The 18,213-nt window shown below is 35.8% G+C and overlaps 1 protein-coding gene across 8 annotated transcripts in view; it reads left to right on the top strand.

The window, feature by feature from the left end:
* NKTR (natural killer cell triggering receptor) overlaps positions 1–18,213 on the top strand; it is a 62,376-nt gene that overhangs the window by 19,075 nt on the left and 25,088 nt on the right. For 4 of the 8 annotated variants that reach the window (XM_019418841.2, XM_053903926.1, XM_019418840.2 and 1 more), the window contains exons 3-6: positions 8,901–8,975; positions 9,722–9,829; positions 10,585–10,629; positions 12,379–12,466. In XM_019418841.2, the coding sequence (XP_019274386.2) occupies positions 8,901–8,975; positions 9,722–9,829; positions 10,585–10,629; positions 12,379–12,466 (316 nt within the window). Of the gene's footprint in view, positions 1–8,900; positions 8,976–9,721; positions 9,830–10,584; positions 10,630–10,936; positions 10,965–12,378; positions 13,694–18,079; positions 18,108–18,213 lie in introns of those variants that run through there. The other 4 variants (XM_019418846.2, XM_019418847.2, XM_019418843.2 and 1 more) reach the window with 4 other exon arrangements.

The raw sequence follows: 18,213 nt of genomic DNA, 5'->3' as shown, positions 1-18,213 counted from the left end.
ACAATGATTTCAGGAGTAGATTCCTTAATGCCCCTTACCCATTCAGCCCATCCCCCCTCCCACAACCCCTCCAGCCACCCTCAGTCTGTTCTCCGTATTTATGAGTCTCTTCTGTTTTGTCCCCCTCCCTGTTTTTATATTATTTTTGTTCCCCTTCCCTTATGTTCATCTGTTTTGTCTCTTAAAGTCCTCATATGAGTGAAGTCATACAATATTTGTCTTTCTCTGACTAATTTCGCTTAGCATAATACCCTCCAGTTCCATCCACATAGTTGCAAATGGCAAGATTTCATTCTTTTTGATTGCCGAGTAATACTCCATTGTATATATATACCACATCTTCTTTATCCATTCATCCATCAGTGGACATTTGGGCTCTTTCCACACTTTGGCTATTGTTGATAGAGCTGCTAGAAACATTGGGGTGCATGTGTCCCTTCAAAACACCACACCTGTATCCTGGGGATAAATGCCTAATAGTGCAATTGCTGGGTCGTAGGGTAGTTCTATTTTTAGTTTTTTGAGGAACCTCCATACTGTTTTCCAGAGTGGCTGCACCAGCTTGCATTGCCACCAACAATGCAAAAGAGATCCTCTCTCTCCACATCCTCGCCAACATCTGTTGTTGCCTGAATTGTTAATGTTAGCCATTCTGACAGGTGTGAGGTCGTATCTCATTGTGGTTTTGATTTGTATTTCCCTGATGATGAGTGATGGTAAGCATCGTTTCATGTGTCTGTTGGCCATCTGGGCGTCTACTTTGGAGAAGTATCTATTCGTGTCTTTAGCTTATTTCTTCACTGGATTATTTGTTTTTTGTGTGTTGAGTTTTTGATAGGTTCTTTATAGATTTTGGATACTAACCCTTTATCTGATATGTCGTTTGTGAGTATCTTTTCCCATTCCATCGATTGCCTTTTAGTTTTGCTGATTGTTTCCTTTGCTGTGCAGAAGCTTTTTATTTTGATGAGGTCCCAATAGTTCATTTTTGCTTTTGTTTCCCTTGCCTCTGGAGACGTGTTCAGAAGTTGTTGCGGCCAAGATCAAAGAGGTTTTTGCCTGCTTTCTCCTCGAGGATTTTGATGGTTTCCTGTCTTACATTTAGGTCCTTCATCCAATTTGAGTTTATTTTTGTGTATGGTGTAAGAAAGTGGTCCAGGTTCATTCTTCTACATGTCGCTGTCCAGCTTTCCCAGCACCACTTGCTGAAGAGACTGTCTTTATTCCATTGGATATTCTTCCCTGCTTTGTCAAAGATTAGTTGGCCATATGTCTGTGGGTCCATTTCTGGGTTCCACTGATCTGAGTGTCTGTTTTTCTGCCAGCACCATACTGTCTTGATGATCATAGCTTTGTAATACAGCTTGAAGTCCAAACAAGCACTTTTGACTTGTCCCTTACTTTAATGACATTAGTGCTGTCCTAATGTTCCACCACTAAACATAATGCTGTCTCTTGATTTGAAGGGTGTCTGAGAATTTTTGTGCTTATGTTAAGGGATGAATGTTCAGGGTGCCTGGGTGGCCCAGTCTGTTGAACATCCGACTCTTGATTTTAGGTCACGATCCCAGGGTCGTGGGATCGAGCCCCCATCGAGCTCCGTGCTGAGTGTGGAGCCTGCTAAAGAGTCTTTCTCCCTCTGTTCCTGTCCTCTGCTCGTGCTCGCTTGCTCTCTCTCACATTTATTCTCCCCTCCCCACTTTTTTTTTTTTTTTTTTTTTTTACCTTCATCAAATGCTCTTTTGGTTTCTGTCTCAGGATAGTACCTTTTAAAAAATGAGATTGATATATAGAGAGTTTTCAAGTTTGTTTATGTCATCTTTCTCAGGCTTTGGTATCAATTTAATTTGCTTCATAAAGTTTGTTAAGCTTTTCATCTTTTGCTGTGCTCTGAAACAGTTGAGATGGCGTTACATTTTAATCTCAAGAGTTATTTAACAGCACTCTTTTGGATGTATACTTACCAGCATTTTGTTTCTTTCTTGGCTCTGTTTTTTAGTCTCCATCAGCGTGAAGTTGTAATCCATACCTTCTTACAATTTTTTCCTACAATTTAGTGTCCCTTATTTTTCCTCCAAAAGAGCCAGCTTTGGAATTTATCAAGTCTAATACTTTTTTTTAATGTTTGTTTATTTTTTTTAATGAGGAAAACATTGATGTATGTTTATTTATTTACAGAGTATAAAATAACCCTCTCTGCAAAAGAAAAAGTGAACATATAAGTTAAATGACTGATTTTATTTTATTTTGATCTAAAATTTATTCATTCTTAAAATGCAAGAAACAATTATTTATAGAAGAAAATATAACCAATATGATTTAATACCTACATTTAACATTATTTTAATATCAGTTTTGTATATAAACAGACACATACACACTTTTTTTTTTTTCTTTTTTTGGACCGAGCCACCCAGTCTTCCCAATGGGCCACTTAGTTTTTTATTTTACTTAATTTTATTTTATTTTATTTATTTTATTTTATTTTTTATTTTTTTTAAATTTACATCCAAATTAGTTAGCATATAGTGCAACAGTGATTTCAGGAGTAGATTCCTTAGTGCCCCTTACCCATTTAGCCCATCCCCCCTCCCAAAACCACTCCAGTAACCCTCAGTTTGTTCTCCATATTTATGAGTCTCTTCTGTTTTGTCCCCCTCCCTGTTTTTATATTATTTTTGTTTCCCTTCCTTTATGTTCATCTGTTTTGTCTCTTAAAGTCTTCATATGACTTTTGTTATATGATTTTTGTCTTTCTCTGACTAATTTCGCTTAGCATAATACCCTCCAGTTCCATCCACATAGTTGCAAATGGCAACTTTTTGATTGCTGAGTAATACTCCATATATATATATGTGTGTGTGTGTGTGTGTGTGTGTGTGTATATATATATACATATATACACACACACACACACACACACACACACACACATACATACCACATTTTCTTTATCCATTCATCCATCGATGGATATTTGGGCTCTTTCCATACTTTGGCTTTTGTGATAGTGCTGCTATAAACATGGGGGTGCATGTGTCCCTTTGAAACAGCACACCTGTATCCCATGGATAAATGCCTAGTAGTGCAATTGCTGGGTCATAGGGTAGTTCTATTTTTAGTGTTTTGAGGAACCTCCATACTGTTTTCCAGAGTGGCTGCACCAGCTTTCATTCCCAATGTTTGTTTATTTTTGAGAGAGACAGAACATAGCGGGGGAGGAGCAGAGAGCGAGAGGGAGACACAGAATCTGAAACAGGCTCCAGGCTCTGAGCTGTCAGCACAGAGCCTGATGCGGGGCTCGAACCGATGGACTGTGAGATAATGACCTGAGCTGAAGTCAGATGTCTAACCAACTGAGCCACCCTGGTGCCCCATGTCTAATATTTTTATTTTCTGATTTATTAATTTTTTCTTATACTTTTATTAAAATCTTTGTTAGGTTTGTTTATTACTTTTCTTTCTTCATTTGAGTGAGTAATGTATCTAATCATTAGTGAAAACATTTAGGGCTGTGTGCATTGAACAGGACAAAGAGGTGCTATTCAGTATTTTTTGGCCTTTTGAAACCTGGCAACTCTGCCATTCCCTGGCCTCATTCCCTGACATCCTGGTTCCTACAGTTCTTTGGTTCTCTGATCTCAGCCCATATCCTTGTCAACTAACTACACAAGCCAATAAATTCTCTTGAGTTTTTGCTGGTACTGTCTGCAGGATATTTTTAGCTGGGTGTTAGTTGACCTGTCATGAAAAAAGCTCCATGTGCCTAAAAAATTAGAGAGCTTTTTGGTTTTATCTGAAATCTTGTGTTTTTGTGCTGTTTCCTTTTCTTTGTTTATAGCTTTTTACTGTGGATTGCGCCTCCATAGTAACTTGAAAAATGTTTAATGTATCTTCATGGTATATTCATTAAGAGAGTAAAATAGAGTATGGCACAGTATGCATAACATGCTACCTATTTTTTTAACCAAGGAATTGCTCATTTTTATTCATGTTAAAATTGAGATATAATTGACATATGGGGCGCCTGGGTTACTGAGTTGGTTAAGCATCCAACTCTTGATTTGGGCTCAGGTCATGATGTCACAGTTCATAGGTTCAAGCCCCGCATCAGGCTCCGTGCTGACAGTGTGGAACCTGCTTGGGATTCTCCCTCTCCCTCTGTCTGCCTCTCCCATGTCTCTCCCTCTCTGTCTGCCTCTCCCATGTGTGCTTGCTCTCTGTTTCTCTCACAAAATAAATAAACTTAAAAAAAAATTGATATCTAACATCTTAGTTTCAGGTCTACGCATAATGATCAGATATATGTATGTATTGTGAAATGATCACTGTAGGAAGTCTTGTTAATATCCATCACCACACAGAGTTAAGGTTTTTTTTCTTGTGGTGAGAACTTTTAAGATGACTACTTTCAGCAGTTAACGCTACTTTGTCAAACAAGAAAAATAAGAATATATCACTATTTGCCTGTGTGTTTGAAGAGAGACACTGGAAGCACACACATGATATTGAAAGTGATTACCTGTTGACAGAAGTACGAATAAGATTTCTCATTCTTTATGTTTTTTCCACTGTTGGATTTTTGAATCATGAAAAACATTACCTATTCAAAAGAAAATATTTTTAGAAGGTTCCTAAAAATAGCCAAAAGAAATTTTACCAACACCTACTTTGTTTCCCAATAGCTGAAACATTTATATTTTATTTTGTAACCATACCTACCATAGTTGTTTAGGTTTGATTCTGTGTTGTAATGGATTTAGTGCTCAGTATCACTCTTTTCCCACTAACCGTTTCTCATTTGTTCTTTGAGTCCTATCTTAGGCTTATATTTCAAATAGATTTTTCAGGATGAAATCTAATGATTGTATTTCCTTTGCTATGTATAGAATTCTGTGTTCACAGCCCATTAGTCTGTGTGAGATGGTAGGCAGTGTTCTGTTGTCTCCAGTTTCTAAAGTAAAGTGTCTGCAGTCAGCCTCATTTCTCTTCCCTGTAGGTGACATGATTCTACCGCCTGAATGCTAGAAGAAGTCTTTTCCTGTATGTCTCTGAAAATAGCTTTTATTAAGCAATGTCTTGATGTTGTTCCACTTGTAAAAACTTTTCCTCGTGTAATGAATACTTTTTATCTGTGTATTTAGGTGTTTGTTCATTTATATTTTGTTAGGTTCTATCTTTGAATAGTTTTGGTTTCAAGTGTTTTTATTGTTTTTATTCAAGTATTTATTGTGTACTTATTTTGTGCCAGACTCTGTACAAATCAGTGGGGATAAAGTGGGGAGTAAACAGACCTGGTCCCTATCCCTCTGCCCTCACATGCATCAGTCAGGCCTAGGGTGGATATAAGTGCATTTTGTTCATACTATTGACGGCTCACTCCATTGTGTAAGAATTTGTATCTGTCATTCCCAGCTAAGACAAGAGCTCCCCCAAACAGGCACTGTGTCTTACCTACTATTGGACCACCTGACACCTGGGGAGGATCTCAGTTAAATGGATAAATGGCCTGATTTTGTTGAAGTGGTATATCCATTCTTTAATTTCCTCTTAGATTTTGCTCTCTGCCTAACCCCTGCGACCCGTTCATACCTTTGTTCTTATCCTCATCTCTTACTTGTAATTGTATATGTGATATTCTTTGCCTTGTGCAGTGTACCATCTGCTAAATATTTTTTCCCAACCAGTGCTCACTTTTTCAACTACTGTATCTTTCATGTCTATGATATATGTCTCCTTTTTCACTACTATACCTGTAATTCCAGTGCAGCTGTTTCTGAGAACAAGAAACAATGATATTATTGAAAGGTGAGGTTTGTTATAGTCATATTACAAGTACTTGCTGATTGTGTTGCTGCCATCTAGTGGCCACATCAGGATTACAACATGACTTAGGTGTGTCTTGCTTGGCCCTTCCTGTGTGTAGCCAGTGTTTATTTATTTATTTTTTTAAGTTTATGTATTTATTTTGAGAGAAAGACTGGGGGAGGGGCAGAGAGAGAGAGGGAGAGAGAGAATCCCAAGCAGGCTCAGCACTGTCAGCATGGAGCTCACCGTGAGGCCCGAACTCCTGAACTGTGAGATCATGACCTGAGCAGAAATTGAGTCGGATTCTTAACTGCTACGCCACCCAGGTGCCCCACGTATGCAGACATTTTAAACTAAGAAGGCAGTCTCAGCCAGTGTGACTGAATGTCCATAGCCTTTCTCATGTCTTGCATGCCCGATTGGGTTAATCTGTTCTTTCTGTGGATTTTTAAGTTATTTTTCTGGGTTTGGCAGTGTTTTTAACCTGGCAGCCTGGTAGTGAAGCCAAAACAGTTTGGTTTTAAGTTTATGTATTTATTTTTAAGTAATTTCTATACCCATTGTGGAGCTTGAACTCACAACCCCAAGATCAAGAGTCATATGCTCCTCTGACTGAACCAGCTAGGCATCCCCAAAAGAATTTGGTTTTGTTCTATTTTTTTTTACTCTTTTTTTTTAAGTTTATTTATTAAAAAAATTTTTTTAATGTTTATTTCTGAGAGAGAGAGAGTACGAGTGGGAGAGGGGCAGAAAGAAAGGGAGACACAGAACATGAAGCAGGCTCCAGGCTCTGAGCTGTTAGCACAGAGCCTGACATGGGGCTCGAACTCATGAACCCAAGATCATGACCTGAGCTGAAGTCGGATGCTTAACCAACTGAGCCACCCAAGTGCCCCTAAATTTATTTATTTATTTTGATAGAGAGAGATAGTGAGCAGGGGAGGGGCGGAGAGAGAGAGAGAGAGAGAGAGAGAGAGAGAGAGAGAATTCTAAGCAAGCTCTGCACCATCAGAGTGGAGCCTGATGCAGGGCTTGAACTCACAAACTGTGAGATCATGACCTGAGCCAAAACCAAGAGTCGAACACTCAACCGACTGAGCCACCCAGGCACCCCTTTCATTTACTCTTAACAACATAATGCCATAAAGGAACCAAAACTTCAGCTCTAACTTAGACCCTGTCCCATGAGATTGAGAAGTGAATAGAATTTTTTTTTTCTTCATCAAGTTAGAGGGTAAGATATTTAGAGGTGAGTGGTTTTTTAGAAACATCATTGTCGTTTGCTATCCCTCTCTGAATATTAGACCTGGAAATGTAATCACATTTAACTGTTTTCATATGTATTATACCACTCGAGGGTTCATAACTCTTAATCATCTGTAAAGGAGGAACTAGAAACATTTGAAACTTTTACTGGCTTTCATTTGGAAGCATCAAAGGTTTTGAAAAAAAGAAACTTGATGTTGAAGTTACTATAGTCCTAAAAGAAAAAGCTAAGTTTTTGAATGTTTTGATTATATCTTTTATCCTGGAAAGTAACTATTTTACAGGGATTCCAGAAATCTATGTTCTAGTCCGCAAAGCTAGATGGTTTTGAACTGACTTGTCACCAACCTAGTCAGCTATTTCCCAGGGATTTATGAAGATTGAAAATATTTTTATTACACTAGCAAAATATTTCCATGTAAATACAAAGAGTGGTATTATTACTGATATTACATGCATTAAAAAAATTCTAATTCCCTATCTTTTTCTTCATTCCTTTAGATGTAAAGATGAGCTAGAACGTTTTGAAATTGCTTTAAAATTTGGCTCCACTGAAGCGATAAGCAGAGTGTTGACACAAGAAAGTCTTATGTAATGCCATTAATCCCACTTTTTATCCCTTAAGGGTGTCTGTTACGAGGTAGTTTGTAGCTTTGTTTTGTCCTCCGAGAAACTGACTGACATGGCCAGGAATAAATTCAAATCTTAGTGGTACAGAGTGATTCCAATCAGTGTGCATCTGTGCTGAAGACAACTTAACATTTGGTCCACAGTTAATTTTGATTTATTCTGTAAATCCCTTTGATTAAATAAAAGTGTTCATTCATAATGGAAAAGACTGTGTAGAATAAAAAGGAAAGGGGACTCGGGAAAGTGATTGTAAATCAAAATATTTTTTACTCTATTTGAGAACCTTTCAGGTCTGTAAAGCAAAACTACTTTGGTAGTAATACAATTTGCCTGTTGTACTCTCATTCACAAGTCAAATTTTCCAGATATACAATACATAATGATCTCACCACTCTGACAGCTGATGGAATGTATGCTTTATATTCTTGTCTTTTAAGAATTTCAGAGTTTTAATTTATAATATAGTAAATAGCAATAGATATAACCCACATTGTAAAAGCTCAATAATTTTATTTAAGAGTTTGAAGAAGTCCTGAGACTAAATAGTTTGTGAAGTACTTCCCCGTGGTATAGTTAAATCAAATTTGTAAGCTTGTTCCTTCTCATTTCCTGTGTATTGTATTTTTTTTTCTGTCTGTTTTGTGTGTTTTTGGTATCTTTTAGGAACCATAACCAAGATGGCAGTTCAGGAAGTTGGTTCTAAGTGGTTCTTGCATAAAGGTAGAAAGCTAGATCCAGAGGGCAGAAGAACCTTCTTCTAACAGTATGGGCCAGAATGAGTGTCTTATGATGATGTGCTCTCATCACTAGAGGGGCTCAAGCATAGATTAGACAACTATTATTGAGAATATTTTAAAGCAGACTAATGGTGTTTAGATAGGAGACTGTACTAAAAGGGATCTAATAATATGAAGCCCCTTTACAACACTTGAACACTTGAGATCCTACAGTTTTCGGGCTGAAGCCACGTGGGCTGCATATGAGTTCTAGCGCTAACAAATAGAGTAGAATTCTTGTTAGTTGGTGTTGCTCTATTAAATTTTTTCCCGTTAAGCCTTTTGAAAAATTAAGTTACAAAAATGGACTTTTCAGTTTGTTGATTCAGTTTGATTATTTGTGTTTTCTCCCATATAAAATAAAATGACCTATTTAATCATCTTGCTTACCTTTGTTTTTTTTAATGTGTTTTATTTCAGTTGGTCGCATTATGTTTCAGCTCTTCTCAGACATATGTCCAAAAACATGCAAAAACTTCCTTTGCCTATGCTCAGGTAAATGAATTGTTAAATCATTTCTGATGAGAAGTCATGACTTACAGTTTTATCTTGCTTAACAGAATAGATGTTTTCCTTAAAAAGTAATGGGCTGTAAAATGAGTTTAGCACGTTAAAAAACACTATTTTCACTGGTAGGAAATCAGGGAAATATTTCTTGAAGAGAGGACAAAGAAATGGTCTCAAAAGTGAAAAAGAAAGTACTACTGCATGTAATTAAATCATCTCTAAACACTGTAGTTCAAAATTCTAAATTTCAGTATTTTGAACAAATTTAGCATTCCCGATTTCTAAGAAATTTAGGCTGAGAAGATAGGCAAAACATAATGCAGTTGTTCTTTGTTATTTATAGTTGAGTTTATATATATTTTTTAATGAAAATAGGAAAAACATCTATGATGTTATTTTAAAATAGCAAATTAAGATTTTTAAGTGTGTGCTTGGATACACTTACGTACATATACAGTGTTCGTACCAACTCCTTCACCGCTCTCTCTTGGAGGAGCGATAAGCATTTCTAATCTGCTTTTCTCCTATAGCATATAGAGTCACTGCCACACAATTTAACAGTTATATGCTGCTTGATACTTACTTTTGGAACCCATGTGTGTATTCCGTCGTCACCCTGTGTCTTGTGTCTCTTACAGTGCCAGCACACAGGAGGGATTTCACAAAGGACTAATTTGGACTAATTTCCATGGACAGATACACTTGTAGCTAAACATCATTTCTTTGTTTTCCAGGAGAGAAAGGCCTTGGGAAAACAACTGGGAAGAAGTTATGTTATAAAGGTTCCACATTCCATCGTGTGGTTAAAAACTTTATGATTCAGGGTGGGGACTTCAGCGAAGGTAGAGCTAAAAGTTACGCTTTTAATAATCGGTTTCTTATGTGTCTCATACTGTTAATTGTAAATATTGTATCACAGTATGATGTAAATATTAAGTGGTCAGTGAATAGATGTGGGATGAGTGAATGTTGTAGAGCAAAAAATGTATGAAAAGCGAAATACTAAGCCACTTTATTTTGTTTTTATGTACTTTTAATAATATTACAGATTTTTGGTGAATTCTCTTACAATGAATACCAAGTACTTGTGGATTATTTTTATTCTTCCCGAATTTTGTTGGTATGATTACTTTTTGAAATAAATGGGTTATGGAGCTAGTTTATTTTTTTTATTTTTATTTTTATTTGCTTTTGAGAGAGAGAGAAAGAGAGCTCAATGAGCAGGGGAAGGGAAGAGAGAGGGAGACAGAATCTGAAGCATGCTCCAGGCTCTAGGCTCTGAGCTGTCAGCCCAGAGCCCGACGCGGGGCTTGAACTCGTGAACCACAAGATCATGACCTGAGCCAAAGTTGGATGCTCAACTGATTGAGCCACCCAGGTGCCCCTGGAGATAATTTTTAATAATATTTATTATAACAGTACTGGACTTTTTTGCACTTATATTCAAAGATGAGGTTAATTGAGGATTTGTAGAATTTTGATTATAGCAATTACAAGTTGTTAGTTTCTTTAGTAAATTGAAAGCATAAGAAGTAATTTATATGTATTAGTATATTTTAAATTGTCATTATGACTTAATATAGGTCATTATTTGCAGGTAATGGAAAAGGTGGAGAATCAATTTATGGTGGATATTTTAAAGGTAAGGCTTAATATTTTATGGTCTTTTGTTTCAGTTCTGATGTTAAAGCAAATTTGATCATGTACTTTTAATGAGGAGAGGTTTACTTATAGTTCACTTTTTGCATGAAACTAATGCTGCATGAAAAGACTTTATTTGCATGAACTTGGGGATAAATTATATTGTAATATGTAACTTTTAATTGACAAGATTAATTAAGGCTAACTTTATGGTTAAACATGACTTTCAGCATGGAGGTTAGGCAACTATATACATGAAAACTCCTATCTTCCTGCCTAAAACTGTCAACATATTCTTTTGTTTATAGAGAATGTGGTCTTTTGCAAAATGAAAAGGTAAGAGAACGAAGCTCAGTAACACAAACTCCAATTCTGTTCCCTTGCACCCTTCCTAATAAGTGTATGGACAGCCTGGGTCAGGTTGTGGCTGGATTTCTTATATTGCTTGAAGACTTGGAAAATTCTGTATACTATTTCATACGTGCATCTGTATCTTTTTTTCTTTTCACAATGGGCTCTTAGTTCTACATCAGGGAAAAAAAATCTAGTTGTGCTTTTTTCCCCCTAAACCAAACAATTTCTTTGAATAAAAGTTGGTATTTCCTACTTTCTCAAAGGTTTGTATGTTTTCTTTTGTGTACTAGAATTATATGATTGTATTTTATTCCTACAGTAGTAGTATTTGCATAAGTCTAACTATTGCATTTGCCCCAAAAAGCCTTAGAAAAGTCAGTTGCAGAGATTGATAATGGGATCCAATCTGATTAGATTTTAATGCCATGATAGCTTCAGCGTTATAATAGTCTTTTATATTTCTTTTGGGGGAAAATGGATTACCACTCTTTTTCAGAAGCCTGTTCCCAAGGTAATCATTTTTTAAAGTTTTCTATGTTTCTGTTTGTTCTAAAGAAAGGTTTGTTTGTATGAATGTTAAACGGAAATTTAAATTCGTTTTCAAGATATTTCTGCTGGAATTAAAATCCTCTCTGAGTGATCTTTATGGCAGTTTTTCCTTTGAACCAGTAGGAAGCAGCTCATTAGCTGGTTCTCTCAGCTTGTAGCAATTTGAGACTGATGTTGTAGGCCGCTTGAATGTGGTTGTTCCCTGCGGCAGATACTTATGTATCTTAAAACTATGTTTCGCCCTTTAAGTTTTTGTTTTTATAGGATTTTCTTCCTTAGGTAATTTTTTATCCTGTTGTTAGGAATCTATATACTTGATTTAATTTAGGCATATTCTTACAACTTAAGTTCTGTAATTTTTGTTTTTTGCTCTCGTAGTCTAGCTTTAGTACAGTTGAGTAATAAATTTACCATATAGAAACTAAGTGCATAAGATTATTAAACTTCTCCCATGTTTAGTGCATTAAGTAGGATAATTGGAAATTTGAAGGAAATGAGCTTTACTGTAGAGATTTTTCTAAAATTTCTTTACTAGTTTTCCCTGAAAGTCATAGTTCACATATCATGTAGCCAAACTATGTTACTACTAAAAGTGACTGTTCTAAGGCTGTTTGTATAAAGTATTAAATATATGTTCTTTTCCTCAAGGCTTTAAGTAGTATCTTTGATCTTTTTATGCTTTTGTTTTTTGATTAGTTGTAAAAATTTTTTTCTAAATATTCAGACAAGTATCTGTACTGACCAGAAGAGGAATTTCATCCTTTGCTTTCTATTTATTACTGTGAACATTACACTTTAAAAGTGGCTTATAATTGGAGACTGACGAATTTGTGTTTTCTTCAAACAGATGAAAACTTTATTCTCAAACATGACAGAGCGTTCCTTTTGTCAATGGCAAATCGAGGGAAACATACCAATGGTTCCCAGTTTTTCATGTGAGTAGGCATAATTCAGAGATGAGCTTTTCTTAAACAGAGAAGCGCTGTTCATGAGAAAGATGGTATAGTTAAACCAAGTTTAATGCTAGAATTCTGTCAACTTGGGCTTTATTATTAATTTCTAATGTTACAGAAACTGGTAAGCTCTAACAGCCGCCTCAGCTTTCAGCATATATCCTGCATTTGAAGAACGGTACTTACGAGATGTAACTTGAAGATGTACATTATTTTCAAAATATGTTGTCATCTTAAGAAAAGAAATTGGCTTCTACTTAGCAAATTTGGGGGCTCAGTTTGCTAAAACTAGATTGGAACATAAACCATTGGTCAACATTTAAAAGTTGTTCATGGCCTAGGAGTAGATGTCCTCTTGGCCTGGAAAGTAGTTGCTTTGAGTAAACCATTGTATGGTGGCTTTTTCTCTTAATGATGCTCTTTGAGTTCATTGGAGAGAGGTGCCATTATTTTCTGATATTGTATAGAGACGAGTGATTTGCTGTTGCATCAGCATTGTAGAAATCTTAAATCTTCTGAGATCTCTATACATAATTGAATTAACCCAATATTGCTGTCATTTCGACCAAAATTTATGAGATTATCACTCAGGAAACTTCCGAATGCCGAATTTGCTTTTTAAAAAAATAAACAACTTTTCATGTATGTGCATGCACAACCAAAACCTTACTTACTTCTCATCTGAAAGCCCTTTGGCATACTTGTAGTTATATATTCTAATCTAAAGCTACTCTAAAACCTATTTTTATTATAATCCCAGGATATAAAATAAGAAAGATAATTGACTAGCATGAAGTTCAATGCTTTTGATTGGAAGTAAATCTCTAGAGTTGTGCTACCTATGTTGGAGAAATATTTTATTCACAGTTTACCAGAGAAAGTTTTTGTCATCTTTCTGAATGGATGAGTGTGAATGGCGCTTCCCTGTCTTTAAAGGAGTAAATTATTCATGTAAAATAAATCTCACATTTTAAAGTTGTCTGCAAAATAGATTTCCAACATGATCTGATAAAAGTTCAGATAAGGGGCATTCTATTTCTAAGAATGTCCTAAAAATGGAAAGCTGATGGAAGATGACAGTGCTTGGAGCTGTGCAGGAAAGGAGGACCAAAACCATTTGTTCCTAGATCATGTTTTGATCCCATAGAGCAGTAGTTATTAAGACTTCTCTACTAGATCATGTTTCTATCCTTAACCTTCTTAAGGGCCCCCCAAAAAAAAAAAAAAAAAAAAATCAGTTGGAAATATTTTGAAAACCTTCTTTTATAGTAATTTAATATAAAACTGTTTACTCTTTGATTGAGGTTTCCCATTTTCCATTTTTAAGCTTATCTGAACTGTGAACATGATAAACTAATGATTCATTGGTCAAGAAGCTACCATCTGAGGGCTCTAAAGTTTCTTTTAGATTTCCTTTTTTATATCAGTACATGCAAATTTATCAGGCAGCACCAGCTTCTTCCCATTGCCACATACCAGTTAGAATGTAAAAACTGGTGCATACATTAATTACAATCCAGTGTCTGAGGTTCTCCCTTCAAAAAAATATAGAGTATTTTGTTTCTATGTACTTCAGTACATCCTTAAGTCATTTCTAGGAATGCTTAGTATCAAACAAAATTAAGGCCATTGCTGTTTCTACCTAGTTTAATTTTACATTGGACTGCTATTTTTGACAAAGAATGCCAAATGAAAATTTTGACATCCATGAATTAGGATTAAAATTTTTAAGCTTCTTTTCATAATTAACTGTAGATGGCAGTAAAATCACTGTGAATTTGTGTTGAAAGAAAATTTTCTATTTTTAGTTTGAAATTTACTCATGGAAATGAATTTGCAGTTAAAAGCAATCTTGGAAGCAAATTTAGTGTTTTTGCACATACAAAAAAAAGATCCTTATCTTTTTTTTTAAAGAAATTTTTGTGGCATGTGCTTTTTTTATGCTGGCTAAAACTGCCAGTTCCCCATGTGTTGAAGGATAAAATAAAACTAACATTCACCTTTCTATACAAAGCACTTCCTTGCTTTTATAGAAAGGGAAGATGGAGATAATGGTCCGTAAAAGAGAAATGTTTGAAAATCTGTCTTGCAAGTCCAAATCCTTTTGGAGTTGGAAGTAGTAAAAAAAAAAAAAAAAAAAAAAAAAAAAAAAAAAAAAAGAACTTACTATCTTCAAGTTGTGTAAACCGTCGCAGACAATCACTCTAAGAGGTGGGGCTGCGAGGGTTGGTGGTAGCAGGGCTAGCTGCCAGCTCCCCAAGGGCGGCAGCTACACCCCTCCCTCTCACCACAGCTCTGCCCTTTGGCACCTTGAGCAGCTCTTCTGCATTCTGAACAAGAAAGGGTGGTGTGACAATGGTGGTAAAATGCCAACGACTCCCTATATGGTTCCAGTCTCATAAGCTTACTAAGAACTTGTAATGCATCCTTGCAAAATTGCATTTGTAGCTCATATTTTAAATCTACTTTGTAATTCCTAAGGAGTAAATTTGGTGCTGTTAGTGTGAGTATTTGCAAAATGTTCCTCAAAGATTCTTGTGCTTTGTGCAGTAACTATTGTCTTTATTATTTACGCATTTAAAACTTCCCCTTCTTAAGGCATACATCATTTTTGTTAAACATGATTGTGCATATATTGCTTCCTTTGGATGGAACAGTTATATATCTGATAAAATTCGCATTTTCTTCTTTAAAACTATTTGTGATTTTTGCAGTTACTGCCTATGTCTGTTACTGTGTTAGTCACAAAGATTTTGCTTTGGAGGGTTTAAATAGAATAAAACTGATTCTTTTTGGAATAATACTGCTCAAGAAACATGGAAGAGATGATATATAGCACCGTCCCCATGAATCACTAAGGAAATAACGGTCTGTTCATGTTGAAGTATTTTTGAAGAAATTCAAAGACCTGGGACCAAAGTGGTAACCCAGTTAACTCAGTATTTAGTCACTTTGTCCTTTATTATTTATTTGTTGGAGCCAAACACTAGAAAGAAACCATAATAAAAGCTATAGAATTATAAAGTCTTAGAGGAGAAAAGGATGTGATCCTCTAGACCAACATTTTCCTTGTATGTATAATGCTAAGATGAAATGACACACAGGGAAACATTTTTCTTTTCCTTTGGCTGTTAGTAACAGTCTGTTAATTCTGCTCTTATTTTCATTGTTTTTGTATATACTCATTGAAGAGATAAAGAAGGTATTGTATGAAGTAGTCATTAAAAAGATTAATTAGGGTGGTTTATAGCTTTGTATTAAATAACTATTTTTCTGGGTTAGAGCCACTAATCTAGCTATCAGGAGGCCTTGGTTCTAGTTTTATTTGCTATTCACCTTGAGTTAGTTCTATCTTTCCTTTTCGGTTTATAAGATACCTACCCATTCTCATAGGTAAAGTAAACATTTTGGCATGAAAATGTGGGCATAAAAGGAAGACAGTGTTTGTAGGTTGATCCTAAGTTTTTGAATATGTGGAATGATTTCTGTGCAAACATTGTCTTGCCCCTCAAGGAGATAGTTTGCTAATTGCCTAATTTTCATCAGTCTGAAAGGTGCTGCAAAGAAACTTCGGGCTCATTTGTCTAAATTAGGCAGCAGTCTTCATCAGCTATGGATAGAACGATGGCGTGGTGGTTACACTGGTCTCCCTTTGCTTAGTGTGTGGGACCTTATGTACAGCCGTGGAGTAGGAAGACCTACAGAGCTCTGGAGAACAGTGTTTGTCACTGGCCACTATCATTGGTCATGGTAATTATAAAAAGTGAAGAAAAGATAATGTAGGCGAGTCAAGCTTGAAACAAAAAGCCTTATATTTTAACAGGCATAAAGAGGACTATAGGAGGACAACATAGAGAAGTTCCAGGGTGTGTTCTAACCAGACTTGTAGGTGGCTGCTCACCTCCGTAGGAGAGAAGTGCTGGTCACTTCAGAGCAGAGCAAGGGGTACTCAGGGTGGTTTGTTGTTAAGGGGTTTATAAAACTGTGGAGATTTTGGGTAGCAAAAGAGAATTTGTGCAGAAATGCTTTTTGCCTCCACACATTCATGAATTTGAGAAGAAACGCTAGTAAGTGTTAATAATCCGGGCGGTTCTGGTTTTCCTGCCTTTTGGGGGGTAATATCTTCATGTGTAAATTGTAAGATTTTTCATCAACAAAGATGTTGATGAAACTTGACCTTAAACCCAAGTTCTCTGAATATGAAGTGTCATCTGTAACATCCAGTCTTACTATTACTTAGTGTTTATGTGACATATGTGTCAGCCGCCTGGAAGGGATTTTGTGTCTGGTAGTGTTTGGTGTGTATTACGTGAACCTGAGTGCTGAACTTTTGAAAGCTGTTCGGTGACTTTTGGAACACACAGGAGGAGCTCTGCAACACGGCTTGGTTAGTTTCTGTGACCCTTGTCACTCTGTATAATTTGGTGCCTCTTCCATGATTGTGTGGTAGTTTCGCGAGTTGAAGGGGAAAATTGCATGTGAGAGGCTACGCTAGACAGAAATAGGTTATTTTTACTTCCATACTACTTTACACCTGGAGTCACTTTTTCTTTTTAAAACATCCATTGAAAACACCACATTATTTGAAACATATTCTTTTTTAACAGCGATTCATGTGTCAATGCCTTTATAAGAAACTAAAGCTTATTTTTAAAGATTTTAAGGCTTAATATGTCCAAAACCTTAATAAAGAATTTTGTCCACTGTGTATAATGTGGGTTTTGGTCTGATAATAGTAGATAATGTTTAAAGTTTAATAGAGTCAGAGTTGGTCAGACTGCGTACTTTTTGAAAAAATTTTTTTTTACAATGGGGAAAGTCAGATTAGGCAGGGAAAGCAAGTATCATGGCCAAAATTTGACATCATACTCTTACACTTTTATCTCCCTTGCCTTTTTATCCTTTGAGAAGATCCTTAAAATTCTAATTATGCCGCTTTATTATTTTATTATTGTTAGTTGTGGGGACTTAACTTCGAAAGTGTGTGTAAAGGCAGCGAACAGAAACTACAGTCCAAACTTTGCTCATTTACTCCCGATAGTGGTCTGTTGCGAAGTGTGATGAAAAAGATTTCAAATGTAGAAACATGAAAGGTTCTTCAACTACTTGAAGAGAATTACTGAAAAAGAAAAAAGTTCCCTGAAATTTTGTGCTGAATTCTCTTAATTCTTTTCATTGACGTTTTGCTTTCCACTGGTAGTAACTAACTGCTCCTGGGCATTCAGATTTTTAGATTTGTATACTCAGGATACATTATTCTCTTTTTGCGAAAGATGTTGGTTGACTTAGCAAGTTTGTAGGATTTGCAAAGCGAAATAGAATGCTTTGTTATTCACACTCTAGTGTTACAATATTAAGGCTCTGAGCAGATTCCCATTTTAACCACAGTGTTTTTCTTAAGCATAGTTCATCTCTACGTACATATCCTATGTGAAAGAAAATTTAGAGCCCTCCATTTTAAAAAAGCTCTTGTGCTTTGCATAAAACTTGAAAATACTTAATTTCAAAGTTATATTGATATTAAAACATAGAATCAGTCTTGTCTTAAAAGTGTATTACAATTTATTTCTTGCCATTTTTGTGTAAAATTTACAGAAAGAGTGTTACACCGTGCGCTCCAAAGGTAATGTCTCAATCCTCTAAGGCTCTCTTTTTCTTTCTTTGCCTTTATCTCTTTAATCCTATTGTTATGTGCATTGAACCATTTTAAGAAAAACTTTCTGCTTGAT

The sequence above is a fragment of the Panthera pardus genome, unplaced genomic scaffold, assembly GCF_024362965.1.
Source record: "Panthera pardus isolate Hobbes unplaced genomic scaffold, ASM2436296v1 HiC_scaffold_16, whole genome shotgun sequence".
Taxonomy (NCBI): Eukaryota; Metazoa; Chordata; class Mammalia; order Carnivora; family Felidae; genus Panthera; species Panthera pardus.
The sequence above is the reverse complement of the archived record's forward strand: the minus strand, read 5'-3'. Positions and strand labels throughout refer to the sequence as shown.